At 58.1% G+C, this 22613-nt stretch overlaps 8 protein-coding genes across 8 annotated transcripts; 5 read left to right on the top strand and 3 right to left on the bottom strand.

Annotated features, from left to right (window-relative positions):
* Positions 1-87: 87 nt before the first annotated feature.
* On the bottom strand, positions 88-2458 carry MKK02DRAFT_45443 (uncharacterized protein; the record flags this gene model as incomplete). Its single annotated transcript, XM_053093422.1, has 4 exons — positions 88-1862; positions 1933-2027; positions 2102-2359; positions 2427-2458. 4 exons carry the CDS (start codon positions 2456-2458, stop codon positions 88-90), a joined length of 2160 nt encoding a protein of 719 aa, XP_052946515.1.
* A 437-nt stretch (positions 2459-2895) lies between these two features.
* MKK02DRAFT_45442 (uncharacterized protein) lies at positions 2896-4318 on the bottom strand (the record flags this gene model as incomplete). Its single annotated transcript, XM_053093421.1, has 6 exons — positions 2896-3147; positions 3199-3517; positions 3569-3748; positions 3798-4041; positions 4090-4210; positions 4259-4318. The coding sequence occupies 6 exons, from the start codon at positions 4316-4318 to the stop codon at positions 2896-2898; spliced, it is 1176 nt and encodes a 391-aa protein (XP_052946514.1).
* Positions 4319-4667: 349 nt separating this feature from the next.
* On the top strand, positions 4668-6482 carry MKK02DRAFT_24835 (uncharacterized protein; the record flags this gene model as incomplete). Its single annotated transcript, XM_053086944.1, has 6 exons — positions 4668-4999; positions 5035-5286; positions 5341-5867; positions 5931-6033; positions 6082-6349; positions 6402-6482. 6 exons carry the CDS (start codon positions 4668-4670, stop codon positions 6480-6482), a joined length of 1563 nt encoding a protein of 520 aa, XP_052946513.1.
* A 55-nt stretch (positions 6483-6537) lies between these two features.
* On the bottom strand, positions 6538-7805 carry MKK02DRAFT_45440 (integral membrane protein DUF106-domain-containing protein; the record flags this gene model as incomplete). Its single annotated transcript, XM_053093420.1, has 9 exons — positions 6538-6731; positions 6787-6860; positions 6918-7005; positions 7054-7112; positions 7187-7408; positions 7473-7558; positions 7611-7643; positions 7709-7739; positions 7789-7805. The coding sequence occupies 9 exons, from the start codon at positions 7803-7805 to the stop codon at positions 6538-6540; spliced, it is 804 nt and encodes a 267-aa protein (XP_052946512.1).
* Positions 7806-8154: 349 nt separating this feature from the next.
* On the top strand, positions 8155-12997 carry MKK02DRAFT_37251 (putative Pol II transcription elongation factor; the record flags this gene model as incomplete). The annotated part of the gene is made up of 20 exons (XM_053089606.1): positions 8155-8230; positions 8364-8470; positions 8526-8607; positions 8652-8732; positions 8787-9347; positions 9394-9528; positions 9591-9683; positions 9736-10200; positions 10258-10690; positions 10738-10896; positions 11057-11214; positions 11264-11397; positions 11450-11671; positions 11715-11778; positions 11829-11966; positions 12024-12148; positions 12196-12358; positions 12406-12541; positions 12595-12743; positions 12765-12997. The coding sequence occupies 20 exons, from the start codon at positions 8155-8157 to the stop codon at positions 12995-12997; spliced, it is 3714 nt and encodes a 1237-aa protein (XP_052946511.1).
* A 344-nt stretch (positions 12998-13341) lies between these two features.
* Positions 13342-17231, top strand: MKK02DRAFT_45438 (uncharacterized protein; the record flags this gene model as incomplete). The annotated part of the gene is made up of 3 exons (XM_053093419.1): positions 13342-14830; positions 14884-14908; positions 15092-17231. 3 exons carry the CDS (start codon positions 13342-13344, stop codon positions 17229-17231), a joined length of 3654 nt encoding a protein of 1217 aa, XP_052946510.1.
* A 1162-nt stretch (positions 17232-18393) lies between these two features.
* MKK02DRAFT_33859 (uncharacterized protein) lies at positions 18394-19714 on the top strand (the record flags this gene model as incomplete). The annotated part of the gene is made up of 2 exons (XM_053088802.1): positions 18394-19087; positions 19116-19714. The coding sequence occupies 2 exons, from the start codon at positions 18394-18396 to the stop codon at positions 19712-19714; spliced, it is 1293 nt and encodes a 430-aa protein (XP_052946509.1).
* A 771-nt stretch (positions 19715-20485) lies between these two features.
* Positions 20486-22558, top strand: MKK02DRAFT_45436 (uncharacterized protein; the record flags this gene model as incomplete). The annotated part of the gene is made up of 1 exon (XM_053093418.1): positions 20486-22558. One exon carries the CDS (start codon positions 20486-20488, stop codon positions 22556-22558), a length of 2073 nt encoding a protein of 690 aa, XP_052946508.1.
* Positions 22559-22613: the final 55 nt, after the last annotated feature.

Raw genomic sequence — 22613 nt, 5'->3', positions numbered from 1 at the left:
CCCTTCCCCTCGATAGCTGACTTTCCGTACAATTGCAACTTCGCCTTCTCCTTCCCCTGCCCCTGCTCCGCTGTGACGCGTGGCAGACTACGGACTCATCCCAATCACGCCCCCTAGGGCAGAAAGGAAGTCCTCCTCATCCACCTCTAGTCCATCCACACAGAATGCCCCGTCCGAGTCGTCTTCATCCTCCAACGGCGATGCAGCCTCGACCGGTGCTGTCTCCCGACGAGCATTTTTGACCGGGACTGCCACTTGCGGTGGTGGGAGGGGAGGAGTAAGGGGTCGATCCTGTGTGACTTTGACCTGCGAGCTACAAGGTCGGCGGAGGGGGATGACGACTGCAAAGCCTGGTGACCGGGATCGCGATACTGCAGATTTGCCCTTTGACTTGGATATCGGAGCTGGGGCTATTTGCGCACTGGAGGTGGATGACGATGGTAGCGGCGGCGTAAGAGGCCGTCTCGCAGTCGACGAGGAAGTCTGTTGACGCCCCCGGGGCAGATCAGCCAGTGGTGGCGTCGCTGGACGAAGACCATGCTTCGCTCCTCCGCTACTCTCACCCACATCGCCCATCTCCTCGTCCTTTCTCTGCGAGCGCGCTTGATCAAGTACAGTCCGTCTCCTCTTCGCCGCTGGCAGAGGCGGCGTGGGCGGTCTCGCTGCCTCCACGCTCAACCTCCGCTGTTGCCTCTTGATCGGAGACGTATTCCCAGTCATACTGAAAGACAGCGTGGGACCGGACTGATCTAGCAGTAGACCGCCATAATGGTCTTGAGGGACCTGGCGTACCTCGTCTTCATCCGAGCTAGGCCCGTCAGACAGGGAAGACGAGCTAGCTTGTCTTGCTCGCGGATCTTGGACGGGGCGTGCGATCGGGGCGAGCCGTTTTTGAATAGCCATATCTCTGGCATGTTTCCGCGGTTCAAGAATCCGGGCGAGGTCCGTCTCGTCCAGAGGAGGTGTCAGGTCGGGTGACGGTGTGGGCATACCGGTACTGGTATAAATTGGGTTGACCGATGGGTCGCGCGAGGATTGGGATGGTGGAGGGCGATTTAAACGCGGACGAGAGCGAGACGGGCCGGCGGTGGAAGGACCGGACGAGCGGGGACGGGACTGAGAGACTCTGTGGCGGGGATACCGAGGTTCGTCCTCGTGCCGCTCGTCCACGTTCACATCCTCCTCTTCGTCGTCATCCGAATCGATCGAGATGGGATTCATTTGAGAGTTGCTGCCCTGCCGCGTGAACTCTGGTGGGACAGCAGCGACCCTTGAGCGTTTGAGCGGGACCTGCTCTGCTGGCGTAGACGCATTACCAATCCGCTTTCCGAGTTTCGAAGCGCTACCTGTCCGGCCGAGGGGGGCACCTCCGGATCCACCCTGCCCTCCCGCAGCCGAGGTAGCGGGCGAAGGGAGATAGGCAGTCGCAGGTACCACAGGGAGCGGCCGGGTGCTCCCTATCGTAAGCCTGGACGGTCCCGCCCCATTCGCATCCGGGACAGCTTCCGCCGCTGGCACCGCCGCCGGTGCTGTGGGCCGAGGCGACGCACTCGCCTTACTCCCTATCCGTCCAGCCAGCCGACTAGCCCCCGCCAAGCCCTTTGGCATCTCGTCCACCTCCACAATATCCTCCTCATCATCCCCGTCTGCGCCTTCCGCCCGGGACTGCCCAATCCGCCTAGCCAACTCGCCCGAGACCCCACCTGCGCCAATCCGACTTCTGAGCGATGCAGAGGCAAGAGCGGCCTGGGCGAGTGGGTGCTTGGCGGCGTCTCGGGCCTTGATGGCCGCTGGGGAGTTTTGCATCCATAGTTTGTGATAGGCGAAATACCAGTCGTGCTGTCCTTTTGATCGGTAGTCATCTATGATGTCAGCTCTGGCTCTAGAGTCGCATAGAATGTACTGGCCTAAGAGCTGCACTGGAAGACTTACCCCATAGTTTGCGCTCTCGGCTGTCCTTCTCCATCGCCCCGACACTCTCATAGTTCGATAATCGCGAGCACAGTCTGATGTGTTGATACTGCAGCCTGCACCATCAGCTCGCTCTTCCACTGCTCCTTATCACTACGTTCCCCTTGTTCTGTACGAGGAGGCAACATACCACTCCAAGCGCTCCGCGACGGGATTAGCCTCCCCCCAGTCATCCGTCGGTCTTAGCCCCTTCTCGCCCAGAACGACCCACTTGGCCTTCCGCATCCAGTCCATCCATTCCGTCTTTTGCAACAGCTGAAGACATAGCTTCTTCTGATACAGATTCCGCAGTTGTACCGGGGTGGATTTTGGAGCGAGGAAGGCTTTGGCGAGTGTGGGTTGTTTAAGGATATACTCGACGAGGTCGACCGTCTGGGCGGGGGTCCAGCTGCGGTGTCAGCCTCGGGACGGGCAGAGCAGCATAGGCAAGGAGGAGCATTGCCACAAAGACGTACGAATGCGTCGGAGGGACGGAGGGGTCGGCCATACTGCCTCACAACGGGGTAAAGTAGACGCGAAATTTCCAGACGCGTGATGAGGGCGACTTCGACTCAGGAGCTTGTGGTTGGGCTATCTCAAGACGATGAGATACGGGCCGTGTGCCCAATCCGCCCAGTAGACCCTCGCGATACGTCCTTCAGGTGGAAATGCGAAGGATCTGTGAGATGAAGGTAGGGATGCAAGTAGAGATGCGGCCAGAATCCGCTCATCACGCAGAAACCTTGTTCTCCTTACCCCGGATTCCCCGCATTAGCGCCAAGCTCCACTGCACTATCCAGGCCAGCTGGCTAAGCGCGACCGTGATGACCACTGTCAAAGATCCACAGCGACGCTGCATGATCGTCATAAGCAGCTCTGTACCTAAGCACCACCACGACCGTCTACCTATCTATGAGCCTTGAGCTCAGCACCCTCTACAGCCCATCACAGCACGCTCAGCCCCTCCGCCACACCCTCCATCCCCTTCCTTGTCTTATCGTACCAGGCCTCCCCACTCTGCTCCTCCGTGACGCTATCGTCCATCCCGATATTCCGTCCGATATCCGCAGCATTCGGCTCATCCCTCCATCCGCCGCGCAACCAAGCTCTGCCCTGATCTTTCGACAAGATCATCTTTCGGGCATGGTCCCGTTCGTCCTGTTTTGGCGATTGGAAGGCAAAGTACAGTGCAACCCGCTAAACATGTAAGCCTCTTGCCTTGCAAAACTTCGGCGCCGTCCAGCTTACAGGTGGAATGGTGACTCGACCAATCTTAAAGCAATACTCAAATACCGCCAGACACGCCACGATGCCTCCGTCCGACCGTGCAGGTCTTGTCCGCGCGGCAACCTTCTTCGCTTCTTCCATGTTCGGGATCGGGGAGGCTGTGCCGGAGACTTGAGGGGTGGACTCGCCTGTCCCAGGCGCGGAGATGGAGGGGATGGCGGGACCAGCGGATGAGGTTGGGGCTGACGCGATCTTGGCGTCGATTTGCGCCTTGGCGGCTTTGAGATTGGAGGTGGGTTTGGATTTGGGGTAAATGATGAACTCGGTGACGATATAGAGCCTGTCACGTTAGTTTGGGAGTCGACACACCGATGTGCCGCTGTAAACTGACCACTTCTCGCCCCACCCTGCTATTCTCGTCTCCATGAGATACTCGCTTCCCATCGGGATCTCCTTCAAGAAGTTGTAGTGCGATCCAGCAAGAGCGACATTCACCCCAGGGGTAAAGATGGGCGACATCGACTGGACGCAATAGTCCATCCGCGCCGAGTCAGAATTCTTGGCATAGCACCTGGGAAGTCAGCTCTAGCCACACATGTATCGGAAGCGGGCCAGCTTACGAGTTGGACAAGTGAATGTTGTAGTCGCAATCATCGAGCCAAGCTCTCCGCTTTATCTTCGTCCGCAATCCCCTCACTTGCCCCGCCTTCAAGTTCTCCGCCTCCCACTCCCGTAGGTACCTTCCACGTCCTTTACGATAGACCAGGTAGTAAGCTTTCAGGGCGTGACTCCATACTCGCAGGTGCCATTGGAAGGGGAATGATGGGGAGTTGATGAGGACGAGTAGGAGGAAGATTATTTTGACTATCGGTCAGCTAGGCGGCATAGGAGCAAATAGCGCTGTGAGCTCACCAGGTTTCGGTATGAAGGGCAGGAGCGAGGAGGTGGTGGCCACAGGTGCTCCTGGAACGCTTCTTAAGACCCTCAATCGGGCTAGTATCCTCCGTATAGCAGAACTGAGGATCGCTGGGATCTGCTATGTCAGCTCAACTCCGAACGAGATCGGCGTCAGACAGCTCACAGCCTGATCTTTCGGAATAGCCGCTGTGCCCATGTTGGGCAGATGAGCGGTAGAGGCCATTTCAGCGATGGTGCGTAGGCTTAGGATCACAAAGGAGACTAGAGGCTATTGCAACGCAGAGCGACCGAGATCGAGTAGCACCGGTCACTCACCCGGATCTCGCTCGTTTCGGATAAGATCAAAATTAACCGGATCCGGATATCGGCAGCCGGAATAGAGCCACGTGGCGTGAGGTATGTGGAGGTTGGCCGCGAGGCCGAGCGCAAAGGTTCTTATTGTTCTCCTCTCCTCAGTCAGGACAGCCTGCCAAGCTCGGCAGATACATATACGCTGCCCTGTGAGCTTCAGAGGTGTCCATTCGACTCCTACCCCACAGCTCATAATGACAGAACCAGCCCCTCCCCTTGATATGTCCACCTTCAACCCTTCCATCTTCACGCTCCCCTTCGACCCCCTCCCATCCAACTCGCACCCATCCGAAACGCTCGAAGAACAGGCCGAGACCGAAAGCATCATCTCTAAGCTCCTACATACCGTCGCACCGGCTGCCTTGGATGGCGAGACCATACCCGGCGGAACGACCTTACGAAAGGCCGAACATGCGGCGTACTTCCAGCAGCTGCTGTTCCGGCTGCCACCTGGATTCGTATCGCTGGACGCGAGCAAACCGTGGCTGATGTATTGGACGGTCCATAGTCTGGATGTACTGGGGATCGCGCTAGATCAGGGGACGAAGGACAGGTATGTTCCGGTGATCGGGAGGTGCTGATCCGAAGGGCGATTATGACGATGCTGCATATGCTTCATCCGACCGGTGGGTTCAGTGGCGGTCCCGCCAACTCGCAAATCCCTCATCTGCTCGGCACATATGCGTCCACATGCACGCTCGCGATCGTGGGGAATGATGGACCCAGGGGAGGATGGCAGCAGCTCGCTCAGGCCCGGCAGAGGACGTATGACTTCTTCATGCGGTGTAAGCGGCCTGACGGAGGGTTTGTAGTGTGCAGCGGAGGCGAGCTGGACGTCAGGTGAGCTTTCAATATCGTCACCTCGTCCGACAACTCAAAGCTGATCACTCCCAGAGGAACATACTGCCTGCTGGTGGTCGCAACGGTACTCGACCTTCTCACCCCCGAACTTCTACACAACGTCGACAAGTTCATCGCTGCATGTCAGACATACGAAGGCGGATTTGCTTGCTCTTCTTTCCCCTTTCCCTCCCTCGAAGCGCCGACTTGCCGAGCAGCCCTGGCTGAGGCACATGGCGGGTACACCTCCTGCGCCCTCAACTCGCACTTCCTCCTCTCCTCCATCCGACCCCCTTCGTTACCCGCATCATCCCTCGAAGCAGACTTCCCGAGCAAGATCGACGTGGACGGAGCCATGCGCTGGTCCGTTCTCATGCAGGGCGAAGCGATCGAGGGTGGCGGGTTCAGGGGAAGGAGCAACAAGCTCGTGGATGGGTGTTATAGTTGGTGGGTTGGGGGAGGGGTGCCTGTGATTGAGGCTTTGGCTCAGCGGGAGCGGAAAGAGAAGAAGGAAAAGAAGAAGGAGAGTACCGAAGCGAGGATAGAGGTGGACGGAGGGGAAGAGTGGGAGGATGTCATCCGTAAGCTGGACTCCGCACATTGATGCGTGTTGAGCGACAAGAGGAGGCAAGCTCATATGTCAGCGTCACCGCCAGTCTTCAACAAGATTGCGCTGCAAGAGTACATCTTGCTTGCTGCGCAGAACCCAGCTGGCGAGCGGGGAGGTTTGCGCGACAAGCCCGGAAAGTGAGCTGCTTGAGCATCGTAGCCGGTAAAGGGAGAGCTGATCTATAGGCGTCCGGACCAATATCACACGTGCAACAACCTTTCCGGTCTCTCCGTCGCCCAACACAATGTCGTGCATTCGCCCGCGCTCGTTGAGGAGAACAGAAAGAAGTTTGACCCCTCCAAAGGTTTCCCAGCTGTTACCCCAACGAACCCCGAGGGCGGATGGGCGAGCGAGGAAGAGCGACAAGAGGTCAGGAGGCAGGTATGGGCGAGTGCGCTGGGGTGGGTAGAAGAAGGGGAGGCGATTATACTGGGCGGGAAGGAAAGTCGGGTGGTGAGTTCCCTTCTTGGCCGCCTGTGCGTGGTACAGGTAGCTGACTCAGCAGAACACAACCGCACCGGTCTTGAATATCCTCCTATTACGTTTGAAACCGTTCATCAACTTCTTCTATGGTCAGACTGCTTGAGCTCCACGTACTTCCGGTCTATCAGTTTGAACCTTGTACACCATGCATCCTTGTGTCATCTCCCATACCTAGCCAATACGCGATCCTCCACTCCCTCCCCAACCCACTTATACACCCCCTCTGCTAATGCCAGATTCTCCGCTTCCGCACGATAGAGCTTGGCGTAATCTGGCGCGCCGGGTCCAGAGGCGGGCATGGCGGATGCGGCGGAGAGGGACATGTTTTGCATGGACTGCATGTCTACTGCCGCTGAGATGTCAGCTTGCGGCCTATCCATCAGAGCGATGTGGCAGGGGAAGGTCACCGTTTTCTGATCCGAGGATGAGCTTGAAGACGCCGTTCAGTCCGAACAGGTTCAGGAAGTACCACGATAATGCGCTTGATGATCAGCTTGGCCATCCTATGAGGGGGACAGATGAGTGGAAGGAAACTCACGATACCCATTGAGCGTCAAGGTCGGGCATGATGATGTCTTTGGAGAGCAGTGACTTGAAGCCGGCCGTCAAGGGGAACGGTAATCTGACTGCAGGTGTGAGCTCTTGGCGAAGTGATAGCAAGCGCAACAGCTTACTGAGGATGAAGCCAGAAAAGAAGACGCTAATATACTGCATGATGACCATATTTGGTATCCTACATTATCAGCTCTTCTGCCATCTGTGGGACCCACAGACGTCACATGCGCATTAGCTGATGAATGGACTCACATCATCACAGCCTGCTTCTTCATCCCGTCCATAGCACCCTCCATCCCCGCCGCCTCAAAGGGGTTCTTCTCCCCTTCCTCCTCTGAGGTCGCCTGAGGCTTGAGCCATTTACCAGCTATGAGCCCCTCGGAGAGGTCTGAGGATATGGCGCGGTATGTTGCGGGAGGAAGGGGAGAGAGGGGGGCGGTAGATCGGAGTAGGGCGGAGCGGGTCAGGGCGCGTCTGAGGTGTCAGCTATCTATCGTCGGAGTCTGGGCTCGAGGTAGCTGGCAGGGAGCAGACGCACTGTTCTCGGACCACCGCGGCGGGCTGCTTCTTTGGTGCGGAGTTTAGAAGGAGGGTCACGTAGTGCCGAAGGACCCCGACGAGGATCTAGCTGAATGAGCTCTGCTGTCCAGGATCGGCTCCCTGCGAAGTAGCTCACCATAATCAGTGTGATCGGTATCAGTACCCAGTCCTACTGATGTCAGCCTTCGAGCTTTGCAGTCAATTATAAGCAAGCCCGGAGTCGCCTGGACGTACCCGGATGGCCGGGTCGAGGTAGAGATCTTGCCTACTCCTGTCAGCTGTGTCGAACGCGATTAGCGCTTCCCAAAGCTCACGCTGCTTTGATAGCCATTTTGACCGTCCTCTCTGGCGTGGCCTGAGAAACAGGACTCTATATATCTAGCAAGCGATATGTACAGTCCATCATCGCTCGGGCATCCCTCGCAAGGCCCCTTCAAGCTTAAGCTTCTCTCGGTCGCTTATCTCGCCAAATCGACGCACGGGCCTGCCTCCACTTTGACCTCAACCAGGAATTTTGGGCAGCTTCTCCTCTTGTAATTACCTCTCTTCTTCACTTCACTAAAGAACTCTGATTGCAATGCGGTCACTCACCCTCACACGCGCCCAGACCGCTGCGGTTTGCGGTTTCAGCATCTCAAAAGCGGGCGCAGTGGCTGTCGATCCCGAGAGCGGGACGCTGTATGTCGCTGTTGAGCGGAAGGGGGATATGGGGCTGGAGGGGGAGGTGGTTTCGCTCACTCCTGCCGAGGACGGCGGGTTCAACAGAGCGGTGAGCTGATAAGCCTCTTGTCGTCCGCTGGGTGTGATACACAGCTCATCGCCTAGGTCATCGCTACTTTCTCTTCACCTGTGCTGGCTCCTTTCGCTCTGCCGTCGTATCGCTCAGAAGTACTCGACGTCCATTATTTCCCGGATGATCGGTCTCTGGCCATATTGCTCGCTGGTGGCGATATAGCAACACTTCAGCTGGAGGGTGCTGATGGAGGCGTTGGTCCGGTGGGTTTAGCTATGCCGCCTGTGACGAATTCAAAGGGAGGAGCTGATAAGTCAGGTAGAAGTGGTTGGGAGCGTTGATAGCGGTGTTAAAGCTGCGTGCTGGTCTCCTGATGATGAGCAGCTGGTATTGGTGACCGGTGAGCTATCTGACCGCCAATAGGTGTGTATAGCTGACAGCCAGGGGAGGACAACCTTGTCTGTATGACTCGGAACTTTGACCTGGTCCATGAGGAACCGCTCAGACAAGAAGACTTCGGCGAAGGTGAGCTGGAAGCCGTACAGGGTCGTCGTCGGGATGCACAGCTCACGGTCTCAGACAAATTCATTAATGTCGGCTGGGGATCCAAATCCACCCAATTCCATGGCTCCCTCGGTAAAGCCGCTGCCCGCCAACCCGTCGCCTCCTCTTCTTCCTCCTCCGCGATCTCTCAATCCCACCCTACCGACGATGCCCTACCCGTCATCACCTTCCGGGGCGACTGCGCCTACTTTGCCATCTCCTCTCTTGACCCCTACTCACTTTCCGCTCCCACAGCTCGGCGCCAAATCCGGATATACTCGCGCGACGCCTCGGCGGGTTTCACACCCAAACTGTCCTCAACCACCGAAGAGATGCCCGGTCTGGAAGGTGCGATCTCTTGGAGACCTAGTGGGAATCTGCTGTCGGGGCTGGTGAGGTACGGCTATGAAGGAGGAGGAGCGGGCAAAGAGGGAAAATGGGACGTGGCGATGATTGAGCGGAATGGGCTCCGGCATGGTGGCTTTGAGTTGAGGGAGGGGAGGGAGACGTGGAGGGATGGGAAAGTAAGAGGGATGAAGTGGAATGTCGATTCCGAGGTGTTGGCAGTCTGGGTAGAGAGGCCAGAGGGGGATGTCGGTGAGTCCATCTAGGCTGCAAAGGGACGCATGAGCTGATGGGACAGTACAACTGTGGACGATGAAGAATTACCATTATTATCTTAAGCAGGAGATATATTCGAATGAGGCGGGGGAGGAGCGGTTCAACGGGATGGTGTGGCACCCGGAGGATGCGTTCACGATCTACATCATTGGACAAGGTGAGTCCATGTTCGTTCAGCTGCGAAAAGCAGGAAGCCGTTGCCGTAGCTGACACGAGCAGCTTCCATACAAGCCAGGACGTATGTCTGGGACACCTACTGTAGCCGTCAAGCCATGCCTCAGGACAGCGCAACTGTGGCCGTCATCGACGGGTGTGAGCTATCTGGTATCTTTGATCTGCTCCAGGCTTATAGCTGACTAGATAGCTCGGCTCCTCCTTACTCCCTTTCGCACCCAAAACACTCCACCGCCGATGTCATCATATCAAATCTCCCTCTCCCGCCAGCCGACCAACGTCGCATTCTCGCACAACTCCGACTCGCTTGCCGTACTGCTTCACGATGGCTCCGTACAGGTCTGGGACCTCAATACACGTCTCCCCGGCCCAAAAGGGTCGAGACTGCGAGGCGGAGGTAAAGTGTCAGAGCCAGCTTTGCGTTGGGAAGGGCGCATAGAGGCCGAATGTGGCGTAGTCAAGCAAGTCTGTATGGACGATGAGGGACGGGTGGCCGTGCTGGCGAGCGCGAAGGAAGGGTCGGGAGGGATGATCATTCGCTTAGAAGAGGGGAAGGAGGTGGGGAAGTTTGAGATGGATGAGGAGGCCGAGAGGGTGGTTTGGGACGCTACGATCAAGTGGGCGGTCCTGGACCGGCAGGGATCACTATTGCAATGTAAGCTAACAGGATCGCCTCGTCCTAAGGCAAGTTTGGCCTGAGCTGACCCAGTAGTGCCCAACCTCGAGCCCGTCGCGACCCTCTGTCCTCAACCTCAGACCCTTGCCGTATCTCACGAGTCGTCCCTCATCTTCGCCCTGTCACCACTCGGCAAGCTTCTCGCAGCCTCCACCTCCACCCCGACCGAGACCCTGGCCGTCTCATCCGGAGTCACCTCCTTCGTCCTCTCCCCCGACTTCCTCATCTACACCACCTCGGCCCATCATTCACACTACGCCCCTCTGCCCGTCCTCCAGCGTATGGCAGCAGGCGACGACGTAGCGGCGTTCAAGATGGACTGGGAGACGCGCCGGGTCGAGCGGGGGAGTATCCTGGTTAGTGCGTGTCCGAGCGAGATGAGCCTGGTGATGCAAATGCCAAGGGGAAATCTGGAGACTGTTTATCCGAGGGCGCTGGTCTTGGCTGTGGTGAGAAGAGAAGTGCTCAGGTGAGCTATCCGAGGCGTAGAAGACGGCGGCGTAGCTGACACGATAGCGGGAATTATCGGAGCGCATTCACGATATGCCGCAAACACCGCTTGGACCTGAATATCCTGCACGACTTGGATCCGGAGGGGTTCATGGCGCGCCTCGCAGACTTTGTGAAGCAGGTCCCCGAGGTAGACTACCTGAACCTTTTCATCTCGGCTATGAGGTGAGCTCATCCGTGCCTTTCAATACGAGGTCAACTCAGCTGACGCATCGCAGTGACGTCGATAGCTCGCGGATATTGTTCAGAGACCTTGCTCGGTCCGAAAGGAAGAGGTCAGCTGGCATTTGCCCGAACAATTGGGCCAGCATAGCTGATCGTATAGCTTCCCCGAGGACAAGGTCAACCGAATCTGCGATGCCCTCCGATTACAACTCGAAAGCGGCGATATTGTCAAATACGTCGATACGATCTTAACTGCGCATGTGTGCAAGCAGCCCGCGGACTACGAGTCGGGCTTAAGACTATTGCTGCAGCTCCAGGGTGAGCTGCCCCGTTGTCGAAGTCGTGCAAGATATCAGCTGATCCTCAGCCGACCATCCAGCCGTCGTCGAGGATGCCATCAAGTACATTATCTTCCTTTCGAACGTGGATGAGCTATACGACGTGGCGTTGGGGATGTACGACTTCCAGCTTGTGCTTATGATCGCTCAATACTCGCAGAAGGTGAGCTGCCAGAAAGTCGACTTGCTCGTAATCGGTAAGCTGATCCTGCCAGGACCCCAAAGAGTACCTACCCTTCCTTCGGGAGCTCCGTGCTCTCGACAAATACGAACAGCGTTTCCGGATAGACGACCAGCTCGAACGTCGCGGGAGCGCACTCCGTAATCTATCCGAAGCGGGTCCGAGCAGGTGGAATGACGCCAGTAGCTATATGGCGCGGTATGAGCTGTTTGAGGATGGGTTTAGGTTGTATGCGGACGATGAGGAGAAGTTGCCGGTGAGCTGCCTTGAGCATATATTTGCCGGGAGCTGACGTCCAGGTCGTACATGATCTGTACGGAGACTATCTCTACGATCGGAGGGAGTTTACCGAGTCGGCGTTGTGTAAGCTTATCATGCTCCGAATAGTTGAAGTCTCAGCTGACATCATACAGCCTACTCGTTGGCAAATCAACCGAAGAAGGCTTTGAAGGCGTATGAGAAGGCTCATGCTTGGAGAGAGCTCTTTGCTTTGGCTCTGGAGCAGCAGATCCCGGAGGAGGCGCTGAAGGAGATGTGCGAGCGAGTTTCAGGTATGTTCAGCTGGAAATATCGTACCCTCTGGGATCGGACAATAGCTGAGCATGTAGATCACCTGGCTTCTCGCGGACGACCCATCGAGGCATCTCGAATACTGGTGGAGTACGGCCAAGACGTCGATGGGGCTGTAGACACTCTGTGCCGAGGAGGAGAGTTTTCGGAGGCACTTCGCTTGGTAAGCTACATGACAGGCTCTGAGTATCAGCGCGGCTGACTTGGTAGATATCACTGCACAAACGCTCAGACCTCATCGAATCGCTCGTACATCCCGGCCTGGACGAGGCGCAGGATACCCTCACTGAGATCTTTGACGAGATGGACGGGCAGCTGGATAAGGAGGTCAAGCGGCTGAACGAGCTGCGGAGGATACGTCTGGAAGATCCAGGTAAGCTGAGTGATGATGTCGAATGCAAAATGAGCTGACTGCGCCAGACACCTTCTTCCTCGTTGATAATGAGCCGGACTTGGAGGGTGTTGATGTGGCGACAAACGCTACGACTGCGGTCACCAACTTTACGCGGTATACTGTGGCGCCTACGGTCTTCTCGCAGACGACCAAGATGACTGGGTAAGCTTTCAGGCCTGGATTACTCTGTGAAGGGCCAAAAGCTGATCAACCAGTCAAACCAACAAGACCAAGCACAAGCCATCCCGAAAACGCGCTGCCGGCCGGAAAGGCACAGTCGACGAATATGACTACCTCCTCATGTCCATCGGCCGCCTCATCGCGCGGGTCGACGAGAAGAGCAATGACTCCCTTCCTTTGCTCCGTCAGCTCTTACTTGCCACAGCGGACCATCGTGAATCGGCAAGAATGCTTCAGGGGCTCATCCTGGCTTTTAGGAAGAAGCTGGGGGATGCATTAACGGATGCGTGGAAGGATAGGGAGGCGATTCTGGACGAAGCGGCGGAGTCGGGCGGGCTGATATTTGGGGGTGATGCGGGCAAGTTTGCGGAGGTGAGGGCGGCGGTGAGGCCGGAGATGAAGGTTTGGAAGGGGTTGGGCGTGCTTGCGAGATCATAGGAGGGCGTGGTATATCTAGCAGCAGCATCTTGATTGTATCTCTGGTGGTAAGTCAAGACATCATCGTTACAGCTGGTCCACGAGAGAGCTGACGGGCCAGGTCATTTTGCATCCGCATGCACATACACACACACTCACTCCGCTGCAACTGCCCTGACTGACTTGATTCTGATCCTTTCACCCTGTACTTTCACCTCGTAGTTCCCTACTCTCACCATCTACAGCATCCTCAGACACCTAGCATCGTCATCCTCTGCTTGACTACGGTGCTGCCCACTATTGGTGAGCAGGTTCAACGCCGCGTCGACACGGCGATATGGAGATGGCTGACGCGGCATAGCATCATGGACCGCCCCGGCACCATCTACTGGTCCGATTGCAGGCTGGACATGGAGGAGTTGACCAGCAAGATCGCGCTCCTCCACCTCTCCATCCAACAATACAGTCCAGAGGGAGGAGCGACCTCTGACCTTGTCGCTTTGGAAGCGCAACTCTGCATATTCCACCACGACGTCATGCATATCCTCAACGGAGGCTGCCAGGTCGACGCCCAGGCATCTGCAGCTACGGTCGGTCGGGCGCCCGTCTCTCGTCTGGACGAGCTCTTCCGCCAGATCCGCGCGATCGATAATACCTACCTCGCCCTGCTCGACAAGATCGAGGCGGGCGGAGTCGAGCGGCAGCCCGGCACGCGCACAAAGCAGGACCTCATCAAAGTGATGATCCAACTCCTGGAGCGGCGGATCGCCGACCACGCCAAAACACTGCAGCAGGCCTGCCCGGCGCTAGACGCGCAAATCGGGCTCATCGTCGATCAGCGGGTCGAGCAGGTCAGGGTGCAGCTCGTCCAGGATGCGGAGAAGGCGGCGGCGGGAAGGGTGGCGGAAATGGCCAGCCAGCTGGCAGAGCAGGTCAAGGCGGAAGTGACCAAGGGTCTCGCTCGGCTCGCGGACGACCTAGAGGCGCAGAAGGCGGCTCAGCTGGCGTTGCAGGCGGAGGTGGATGTGATGAAGGGAAAGAATGCCGCTCGGGAAAAGGCGGACGACCAGAGGATGGCAGACCTCGCCGCTTCCCTCAACCACCTTCGGGATCAGGTGAAGGACAAGGATACCGAGGCTCTCTCTCAGCTTGGCGTGCTGCATCAGGCGATGGAGGCAAGGAGGAAGTCGAGGGAGGAGAAGATGAAGGTTATGCGGGGGGAGCTGGAGGGCATCAAGCGTAAGCTTTATGCTTTCCAGGGAGTTGGTCGATCTCAGGCGTACCGGGAAATTGGGTCGGTCCACGTCAGCGTCGGGGAAGGCGCTCTCGACAAGCCGGGGCAGGCGCCGGGATCGGACTGGTTCGAAGCGCTGAGCCAGCTGGATCTGGCACAACCGGAAGCGAACACAAAGCAAGCGCAAGGGAAGGAGGAACAGGTGCTGGTCCAGCACCACTTCGACCAGCTCAACACGGCGGTCATCCGCATCATGGACGCCACCATGGCTGTGCAGCACCAGATGACCGCCAAGGACGACATCGACGCCCACACCCGTACCGCCATCCGCAACCTCGGTACGGCCAAGCGTGACATCCTCTCTGCGATCGACGCACATGTCCTTGCCCTTACCGCAAACTTCGACAACAAGGCGGACAAGCTCGACATCGTCATGCTCGCTTTTGAGCAGCGTCTCGGAGCGGCCGGCCCGTCCGACATGGCGGTCAGCGTTGACAAGGAGTGCGGCGGAGGTGGGGACGAGCGGAAGCGAGGTGGCGTCAGCGGTGGACCGAGCGGGTGTGTGGAGCAGGGGAAGAGTGTGTGGTCAGGAACGGGGGTGGTGGAATTGGATTTGCTTAGTGAGTGTTGTGCCTGGGAAAGGAGGGCATTGAGGTTTGGCTGACGACATCAGGATATCGCGTCTCCAAGGCTGTACAGTGATGCCCATGCATGATCAAACTTCTTCATCAGCATTGCTTCCTCGTCGTCCTCATACTGCCTCTTCCTCACCCACTTCAGTCGATACTCACCTGTCATCCGAAGTGCTCAGTCAGCTATGAGTTGGAGGTTCGTTTCCATCTTGATTCTTCGCATCGGTTATACAACAGCTGAACATTTAGAGAGTCTCAGCCCCTGCGCGTCCCGCAGCTGCTGTGCGACGAAGACGTGCAACGCCTCATCGTAGAGGTGACGTCCATCGGCACGGACCTCAGAGCATTCGATCCCCGCAGATCCTCCCAATGGGCGCTCTCGGATCTCGAGAAGCGGCTCACATCAGCCATTCGGGCGTTTCTCCACCCCCTCGGTATCACGTCTACATCCATCAACTCGGCATCCCCCCCTACCTACGCGCACATTTCATCTCATCAACTCGACCAGCTCAAGCGCGTCCTCGCATCCAGCAACGATATCTATCGGAGCGTTCTCGATGGGCTCGGTCCTGTCAAGCGGTTCGGCTACCAGGCTTGGAGTTGGGATTCCTCACACCGACCCCTGCTGATCGACACCATCAATACTTTCAACGCTCGTCTGTCACACCCTGGACCACTCGTCGATGACGGGAGCGTACCTGATCTCGAGGCGCGTATCGCCGGCGAAGTCAGCTGGCGCGTGGATGAGATGAAGGGGAGCCTATTTGCGGAGGTTCAGGGCATGGTGGAGCGGTTGGAGGAGGACAGGCTCGAGGGGGAGAGACAAGCTCAAGCGGAAGGCGGGTATGACGAGGACGAGGAAGCCATCACTCACGGCGCCCGCTGGAATCGGAAATGGATGCAGTCCAGCGACGATCCATGGAGCGGACCTTACGTGGCGCTGGATTCTCAGATCGAAGCTCTGAATCATCGCATCGACGGCGCCGCCGCGGAATCGGTACGAAACGCTCGGTCCGCTTGCCAAAAGGCCATCAGCGATGCGGTTGCGGACACGACCGGGGAATGCGTACAAAAGGTCGACGCGGCGAACAAGATCGCTGCAGACGCACACAAGCGGATCAGCTCGCTCGTCGATCGCGTCAGTGCGGTGGAATCTCGAGGAGGCGCAGCAGAGAGGGAGACGCTGGTCCAAGCAGCTCGCAAGGATGTCCGTCAATTCGCAAAGACGGGGCTCAGGGTACAGGTGGAAAGGGATGCGAGGGAGATCATTATGGAAGTGGTGGGATCGGTGATGGAGGAGCATGAGCTGGCTCAGGCGGCAGTGGAAGCTCGGTGGCAGAAGGAGAGGGATGGGCTGTTCGAGGAGATCAAGAAGCAAAAGATGGAGGCGGCACGGGTCAGGGTGGAGCACGAGTCTGCCCTCGCCAACAATCGAAAGGCGCTCGCCGATCTCAATGTCCAATCGGACACGCGGCTCGCGGCGGTTCGGAAGGAGCTGCAGGCGCAGAAGGTTCAGCTTGCCGAGGCGATGAGAGTCAGCGAGCAGACGGCTGTCAGCACCAAGCATCTCAGGGTGGACCTGACCAGCGTAGAGCAGTCGCTGGCTAGGACGGAGCAGCAAGCGGAGGCAGCGGCCCTACCTCCTGTTCCCTGCGGGGAAGTGCAGGGATGCGGCGCTGAGTTCGGAACGTCGGCACCGGGAAGGCGGGGCGGACAGGCCAGTCAGCCGAGTCAAGCGGTGCTGATCGCGGAGGAGGGGAAGGGTCAGGGACCGGTCAACGCCCTTATCGCCAACGCAAAACGAATCGCAATCGTCGATATCTCCAAGCATCAAGCTCTTGCTCTCGACGCCATCACTGAGAGGGCGACTCATCGGCTGCTGGCCATCGATGCTAAGGCGGACAAGCTCGATACTGCGATGCTGGCTTTCGAGGAGCGTCACTCGGTCCCCCCGGTCGCATTGACCCCCGGAGTCATCCCTTCCCTCCGTGATACCCCGCGCAACTCTTCTCCCTCCGCGAGCGCCGATGGAGTCTCCTCCACTTCCATCGCTTCGATGGATGACCTCCCTGGCCCTTCCCGAATGGTCAAAGCGGTCAAAACGGGACGTCCAGGCATGCCGAGGAGGCATCCCGTTGAGGCGGCCGGAACGAGGAAGAGAGTGGCACCCGTTGGTGCAGTCGCGCCCATGTCGGTGTCAGCGCCGGCGCCAGCAATGACGCGAAGTCGGGATGGGACGAATCAGGCGGTCAAGGGCAAAGACCAAGGCGCAGAGAAGGAGGGGCCAAGGGGGAAGAAGATGTCGCGAGTGGAGGCGGAGAAGGAGCTTTTCGAGGGGGGTTACATCACCGAGAATGTCTACAACAGCGACGATTTCGCGTACGAGTAGGTAGGGGAGAAGCGTGAGGACCGATGGAGCGAGGATTAGGGGAGGCGGGGCTTCATAGCTAGGACAGTCTACACGATATCGTAGGGAAAGAGGAGGCGCCATCAGTACTCAGGGAGTTTGCGGGGGAGTCGTTAAGGAGGACGTATACTATACTATATCATCTATATCATCAAAAACTATGCCATCAAACTCATGCGGACATACCATTCCATTCTCATCATCATCAATATTGGACTTCCTAAATGACAGCTACGTACAGAGGCTAGACTCATACCACTTGAGCATACGTACAGGATACAGATTCAGAAGATCAGAACGAGACGTCTGACAGACAGTGTGCACGTTGCTGAGACAGATCCCCTCCATGCAGGGAACACTCTGGTGCCATCAGTGGATCGCTAGGAATGGTTGTCACCAATGACTGGGTGCTTGGGTCAAGCTCGGCTCTTACCGCTTTTTGCCACCTCGTCGTGCAGTCGGTGCAGGATGCCTGCGCTATCATCACCTGTTTCTCCTCAGCGTTTCGAGCTGGGGTGTGGTGCCGAGGGTCGAGGCCTCTGCGAAGACCTGCAAGCTGTACTACCAGACGGCTTGTCCTATATCATACCATGCACCTACACGAACTGCCACACCGCCACATCTCGCCCACAACAGCAGAGTTTCACCATGTTTCACGCACGGATCAGGATTTTGGTCGACCAGAACAACATATGCTGCAGGAGGCAGCGGGAACTCAAAGCTACCAGCATCAGTACTTCATGCCAGTCACCATGATCTTGCTCAGCTACAGCTACCCAGCAGCCTCTATGAGGCTGATGACTGATGAGGGATCCCAGCGGCCGAGCAGGGCTCAAATTCAGCTTTCACCGAGACGGAGCTAGCACACGCGTTTGTCCGAGCTCAGGTGGTCCTGCCTGTCGCTCAAGCTTTCAGCTAGCTGACCGGTCGCCCAACAATACATATCGATCAAGTAAAAGAGGGCCAGCAAGACATCCCGACCAAGCCTTTGCCCTAGTCGAGGCACCTACCTGGCAGCTCACCGACGATCTACGGGTCCGGGACGCTCTCCGGTGCTAGGCTGGAGCGGCCGCCCTCACCTGCGGTAAGTCCGGAGAAATGTTGATCACTTCGGCATACAGAACGAGCTGACGAGTACAGCATCATGAGCACCTCCAAAACGAAACAGCACAACCCCGGTGTCTCCCTTTCGCAGCTCACCAACAAGGCCTCGTCAACGCTGGAATCCCTGCTCCGGCAGTCCGGCGGCATCGACCCCGCGGCCGAGATCACCCTCGTAGCGAACGTACAAGCCTACTCCAAGCTCTTGGATATCATCGATCCTATCGAATCGGAGGCCCCTCCCAAAGGCACCGCCGAGAGCACCATCAGTCAGCTCAACAAGCTCGGGCGTATCCTCCACGATACGAAATCCACGTACACTTCCCTCATCCTCGATACCAGAAAGAACGGTCCTCGGCGTACGGCAGACAGCCACCCACTCGTGATTGTCGTCGGACTAGGCGAGGCTATCCAGCGTATCGACCGGGTCATCACGCGGTACAGGTCCGAGGAGGCTATGGCACGGGTCGAGTCGTCTTTTGACGCCCGGGTCGAGCGGGAGGTCAACCGGCAGGTCGAGCTGGTACGGGCCGCTCTGATGGACGATGTCAAGGGATGGATCCACCTGGACCTGAAGGATCTGGAGCGGGCCGCAGAAGAGGGCCAGAAGGGACTAGCCCGAGGAGGGCCGGGAAGTGCTCAAGCGGGACGGCGTGGAGATGCGGAGAATGGTGGGGAGGGCGATGGGGGAGGAGGTGCGAAAGACGGGAGAGATGGCGGAGAAGATGAGGAACAGGGTGAGAGTTTGGAAGGGAGAATACGAAGTGATCGAAGGGGCCAATCGGGCCGAATGGGACCAGCGGCAAAAGCGGTCCGAGGAGCGGTACCTCACCATCGAGGGGGCGACGGACAAGCTACCTGCGCTCTCGGCCGCTATACTGGAGTTTAAGGCCACCCGGACCGACACCCTCATATCGATCAACGGGCAGCATCGGACCGCTCTGGACAACATCGCTCTCAAACACTTGTCCGTCCTGCAGGGCATCGCCAAGGTGCAGCTCGAGGCTGAACGCGGCTTCGAGGAAAGGGCGAAGCGTATCGAGGGACACGCGGACAGGCTGGACGGTCTGGTCCGGTCATTTGAGCGGCATTACCCGGCTCTTCTGCCTCCTAACACCGCCGCATCCGCCGGGATGGTCACGGTCGATGCTCGTCCATCAGGAGGACAATCTCCATTCCTTTCTCAATGCCCAAAGCCCCGACCTCTCCTCCCTCAGCTCTTCACCACCCCTGTCGTCCTTACGACTCACAGCGAGAACCCCTATCCCATCGACAGGCACCGTCCCACTCGGCCGATTCTGCTGGGTATGACGACGGTGATGGTCGTCCGATCATCGCCAGCAATACTTCTGCGTGCGGAATAAGCGGGCGGGTTCGCGAGCAGGATGGGAGGGGGTGAAGCTAGACGGCCCCGGGGCGGGGCGGGGCGGCTGCGTGCATAGGAGAAATGATCAGTGCGGTATGGAGATGTTGAAGGGGAATTCTGCCGTCTGCTTTCAAACAATATGGCTATATATGCAGGATTTGGACTGGGCTGTGGAAGCAAGGCGATAGCGATGCCGCAGTCCGTTGTCATATAGCTGAACAGTACCTAAGCAGACCACAGTGGGGGAGTGGGGTGTGAGTGGGGGGAACGAATAAGACATCGGTGTTCCCTCTTTCAAGGGCCTTTTCGAAGCCCTTCTCAAATGACTTTCTCTTTCTCTCCTCAATGCTATGATGCGGCTCTGTATGCTGTTTGAAGCGTCTGAAGCGGTACGCTAAGGTACTCGGACTGATGCGGTATTACTGAGCGGACGGCAGCTGGATGCGAGGACCAGACCGAAAGTCGCGTCCGCGGGACGCGCCCCAAGCGTAGCGTGCCTGAAACTGTGCGTGGGCTGCTGACCGTCGGCCAACGAGACACACACTCCGCTCGGGCCAGGTTTAGAGCTGACTGGACTACCTTCACGACGCCTTGTCAGTGATCACCTCAGTCTCGACACTCTTCCTTCCCGACACAACACCTATCCTTCCCTTCCGGCCTTCCAGTCCCCTTCCAATCTCCCACCTCACGCGTGCACCTCAGCCGTGAGTACAGCAGCTTAAGACTGACTTTCATTCGAGGGAAGAGTTGGCTGATATGAAGAAGCTAAATGAGTCCCGTCAAACCCCTCGTCCATGACGGACTGGAAGACCTCATTGCGAAGGTCGCGTCGGTCACCGAACGCCTCGAGTCCCTCCTACCGCCTCTTGGTCCACCCATCATACGTATAGGCGGTTTGGAGCACTTCCTCCTCTCGGTCAACCTTGCCGTCGCCGAGATTCTCACCTCGCCCGACATCTGCGCATGCGGTCAATGCTCGAGCGACACATCCGAGGGCGAGAATCGCGTCCAACTCGCTATCATGACACAAGCAGCAAATATCACCTTCCTCGAGCTGCTGCAATATGCAGAGGCGGAGTGGATCCAGCTTCAGGGCGGCGGGAATGCGGGGATCGATACCGCGGTGTACCTGGAGGGTAACAATACCTTATTCGGGCTCATCTGCTCAACGGCCGACCCGCAACCCCTGCACGCCTCATCCTCGGGCGAGGTCTGCAAGCACTATCGTGGCTCGGACGGTGGCAGCTCCGGTGGGTATAAGGAGGCGCAGGGACGCGTGGAGGACTTCGCCGAGGAGATAGAGCAGAGGCTGGAGGGGAAGTTGCGGTCGATGATGAATGACTTTATCGGTCAGACCAAGCGTGACGCGCTGGAGGCGGGGAAGGGGGCGAAAGCTTGGCGGAAGCAAGTGAGGGGGGAGGCGAAGCTGGAGCTGGCTCAAGTCAAGGCGGAGGCGGAGGAGCGGATCGTGGTCATCCAGGCGGCACTCGAGCAGAATCGGCTCGAGATGGATCGACAGCGGTTCCGGCTCGATGCACAGGATGTCGTCATCCGGGATATGGCGGAAAAGCTTAAGAAGCACCAAGTGGAGTTGGCGGTGGCGAGATGTTCGCAATCGGCCCCCACTGCCGCTCCGCCTCGACGGAAAGCGTACCCGCTACCGGTCAAGCCGGTGCTACCGGTCACCGACTCGATCGGCCCTATGCAGGAGCGATTGGCGAAGCAGGAGAGGGAGATAGATACCCAGAGAGGGAAGGCGGAGAAGGTGGAGGAAGAGCTCAGAGAGGAGATCGAGGATTTGAAGCGCGAGCTATCGATCTTGCAGGCGGATCGCAAGGACATCGGTCTCGCGCCCGCCAGCTCATCCGGCGGTCGGTCGGTCCTTCCAAGCACCATTGAGGCGCTCAGCCGTGCGGTCATCTCGTCGGCGTCCTTCTCGACCATGACGGCCGGTCTCCTCACCGACCTCACCCGTCAGTCAATCGATCGCTCCGTCCGGACCAGCCTCCTACTCATCTTCCGGAACTGGCAAGTCCTCGATGAGCTCAATAAGCCGGCGGTCTGCAAGGAGTCATCCACCCGCATGCTTGGGACGCTGGAGGGACATCTTCTGTACGACATCACCAGCTGCACCACTGCGGTGTCGGACGATTGCTGCAGCGATGACATTGCCCGCACCGTGGCTGGATACATCGGCGCTGTACGGGATGAGGCGGAGGTGAAGGCGATGGAAGGGTTGATACGCGGGGTGGAGAAGGAGCAGGAGGTATTGAGGGAGGAGAAGCAGAAGCTGCTGCTGGAGAAGCGGGGCTTCAAGGCCGCGTGGACGGCCGCGACTACCTCCATCGCCACTCAGCACCGGGCTGTGATCGAGGACGTCGGAAGTCACGCTGCCGCCGCGGTCGAAAGCATCTCGCACGCCCAGTCCCGAGCCGAGCTCAGCTTTCAGGAACGGGCTGCCACGGCGGGCGAGACCATCGATCTGCGTGCAGACAAGCTGGACAAAGTCATGCTGGAGTTCGAGCAGCGTCATCCTCCTCGGGTCCACTCGACCCCCGTCGCCTCCGTACCGGTCGTCGTCCCTCCCTCTACATCCACCTCAACCTCCGGAAACGACCCCACCCTCATTCGGCTTCTTCCTATGCTCGAGCAATTTCTCCTCGCTCAGCGCACAACGAACCAACCACCCCCCTTTGCATCTCCTCCTATTTATCCATCTACTTCCACGCGATCTCAGCACTACTCGTACGATCCGCACGGTAACGGCGCGACCTCCGGTGCGGTCCCGATGGTCATCGAGACTCAGTCAGGGAGTCTTTACGAGTACAATCAGGCGCATTGAGGGGTCGGGTCGGCGCACGCGGACAGAGCGGAGTGGGTACCGTATCATGAAGAAT

The sequence above is a fragment of the Dioszegia hungarica genome, assembly GCF_025882075.1.
Source record: "Dioszegia hungarica strain PDD-24b-2 chromosome Unknown MKK02contig_8, whole genome shotgun sequence".
Lineage (NCBI taxonomy): Eukaryota > Fungi > Basidiomycota > Tremellomycetes > Tremellales > Bulleribasidiaceae > Dioszegia > Dioszegia hungarica.
This window is presented reverse-complemented; position numbering and strand designations above follow the sequence as displayed.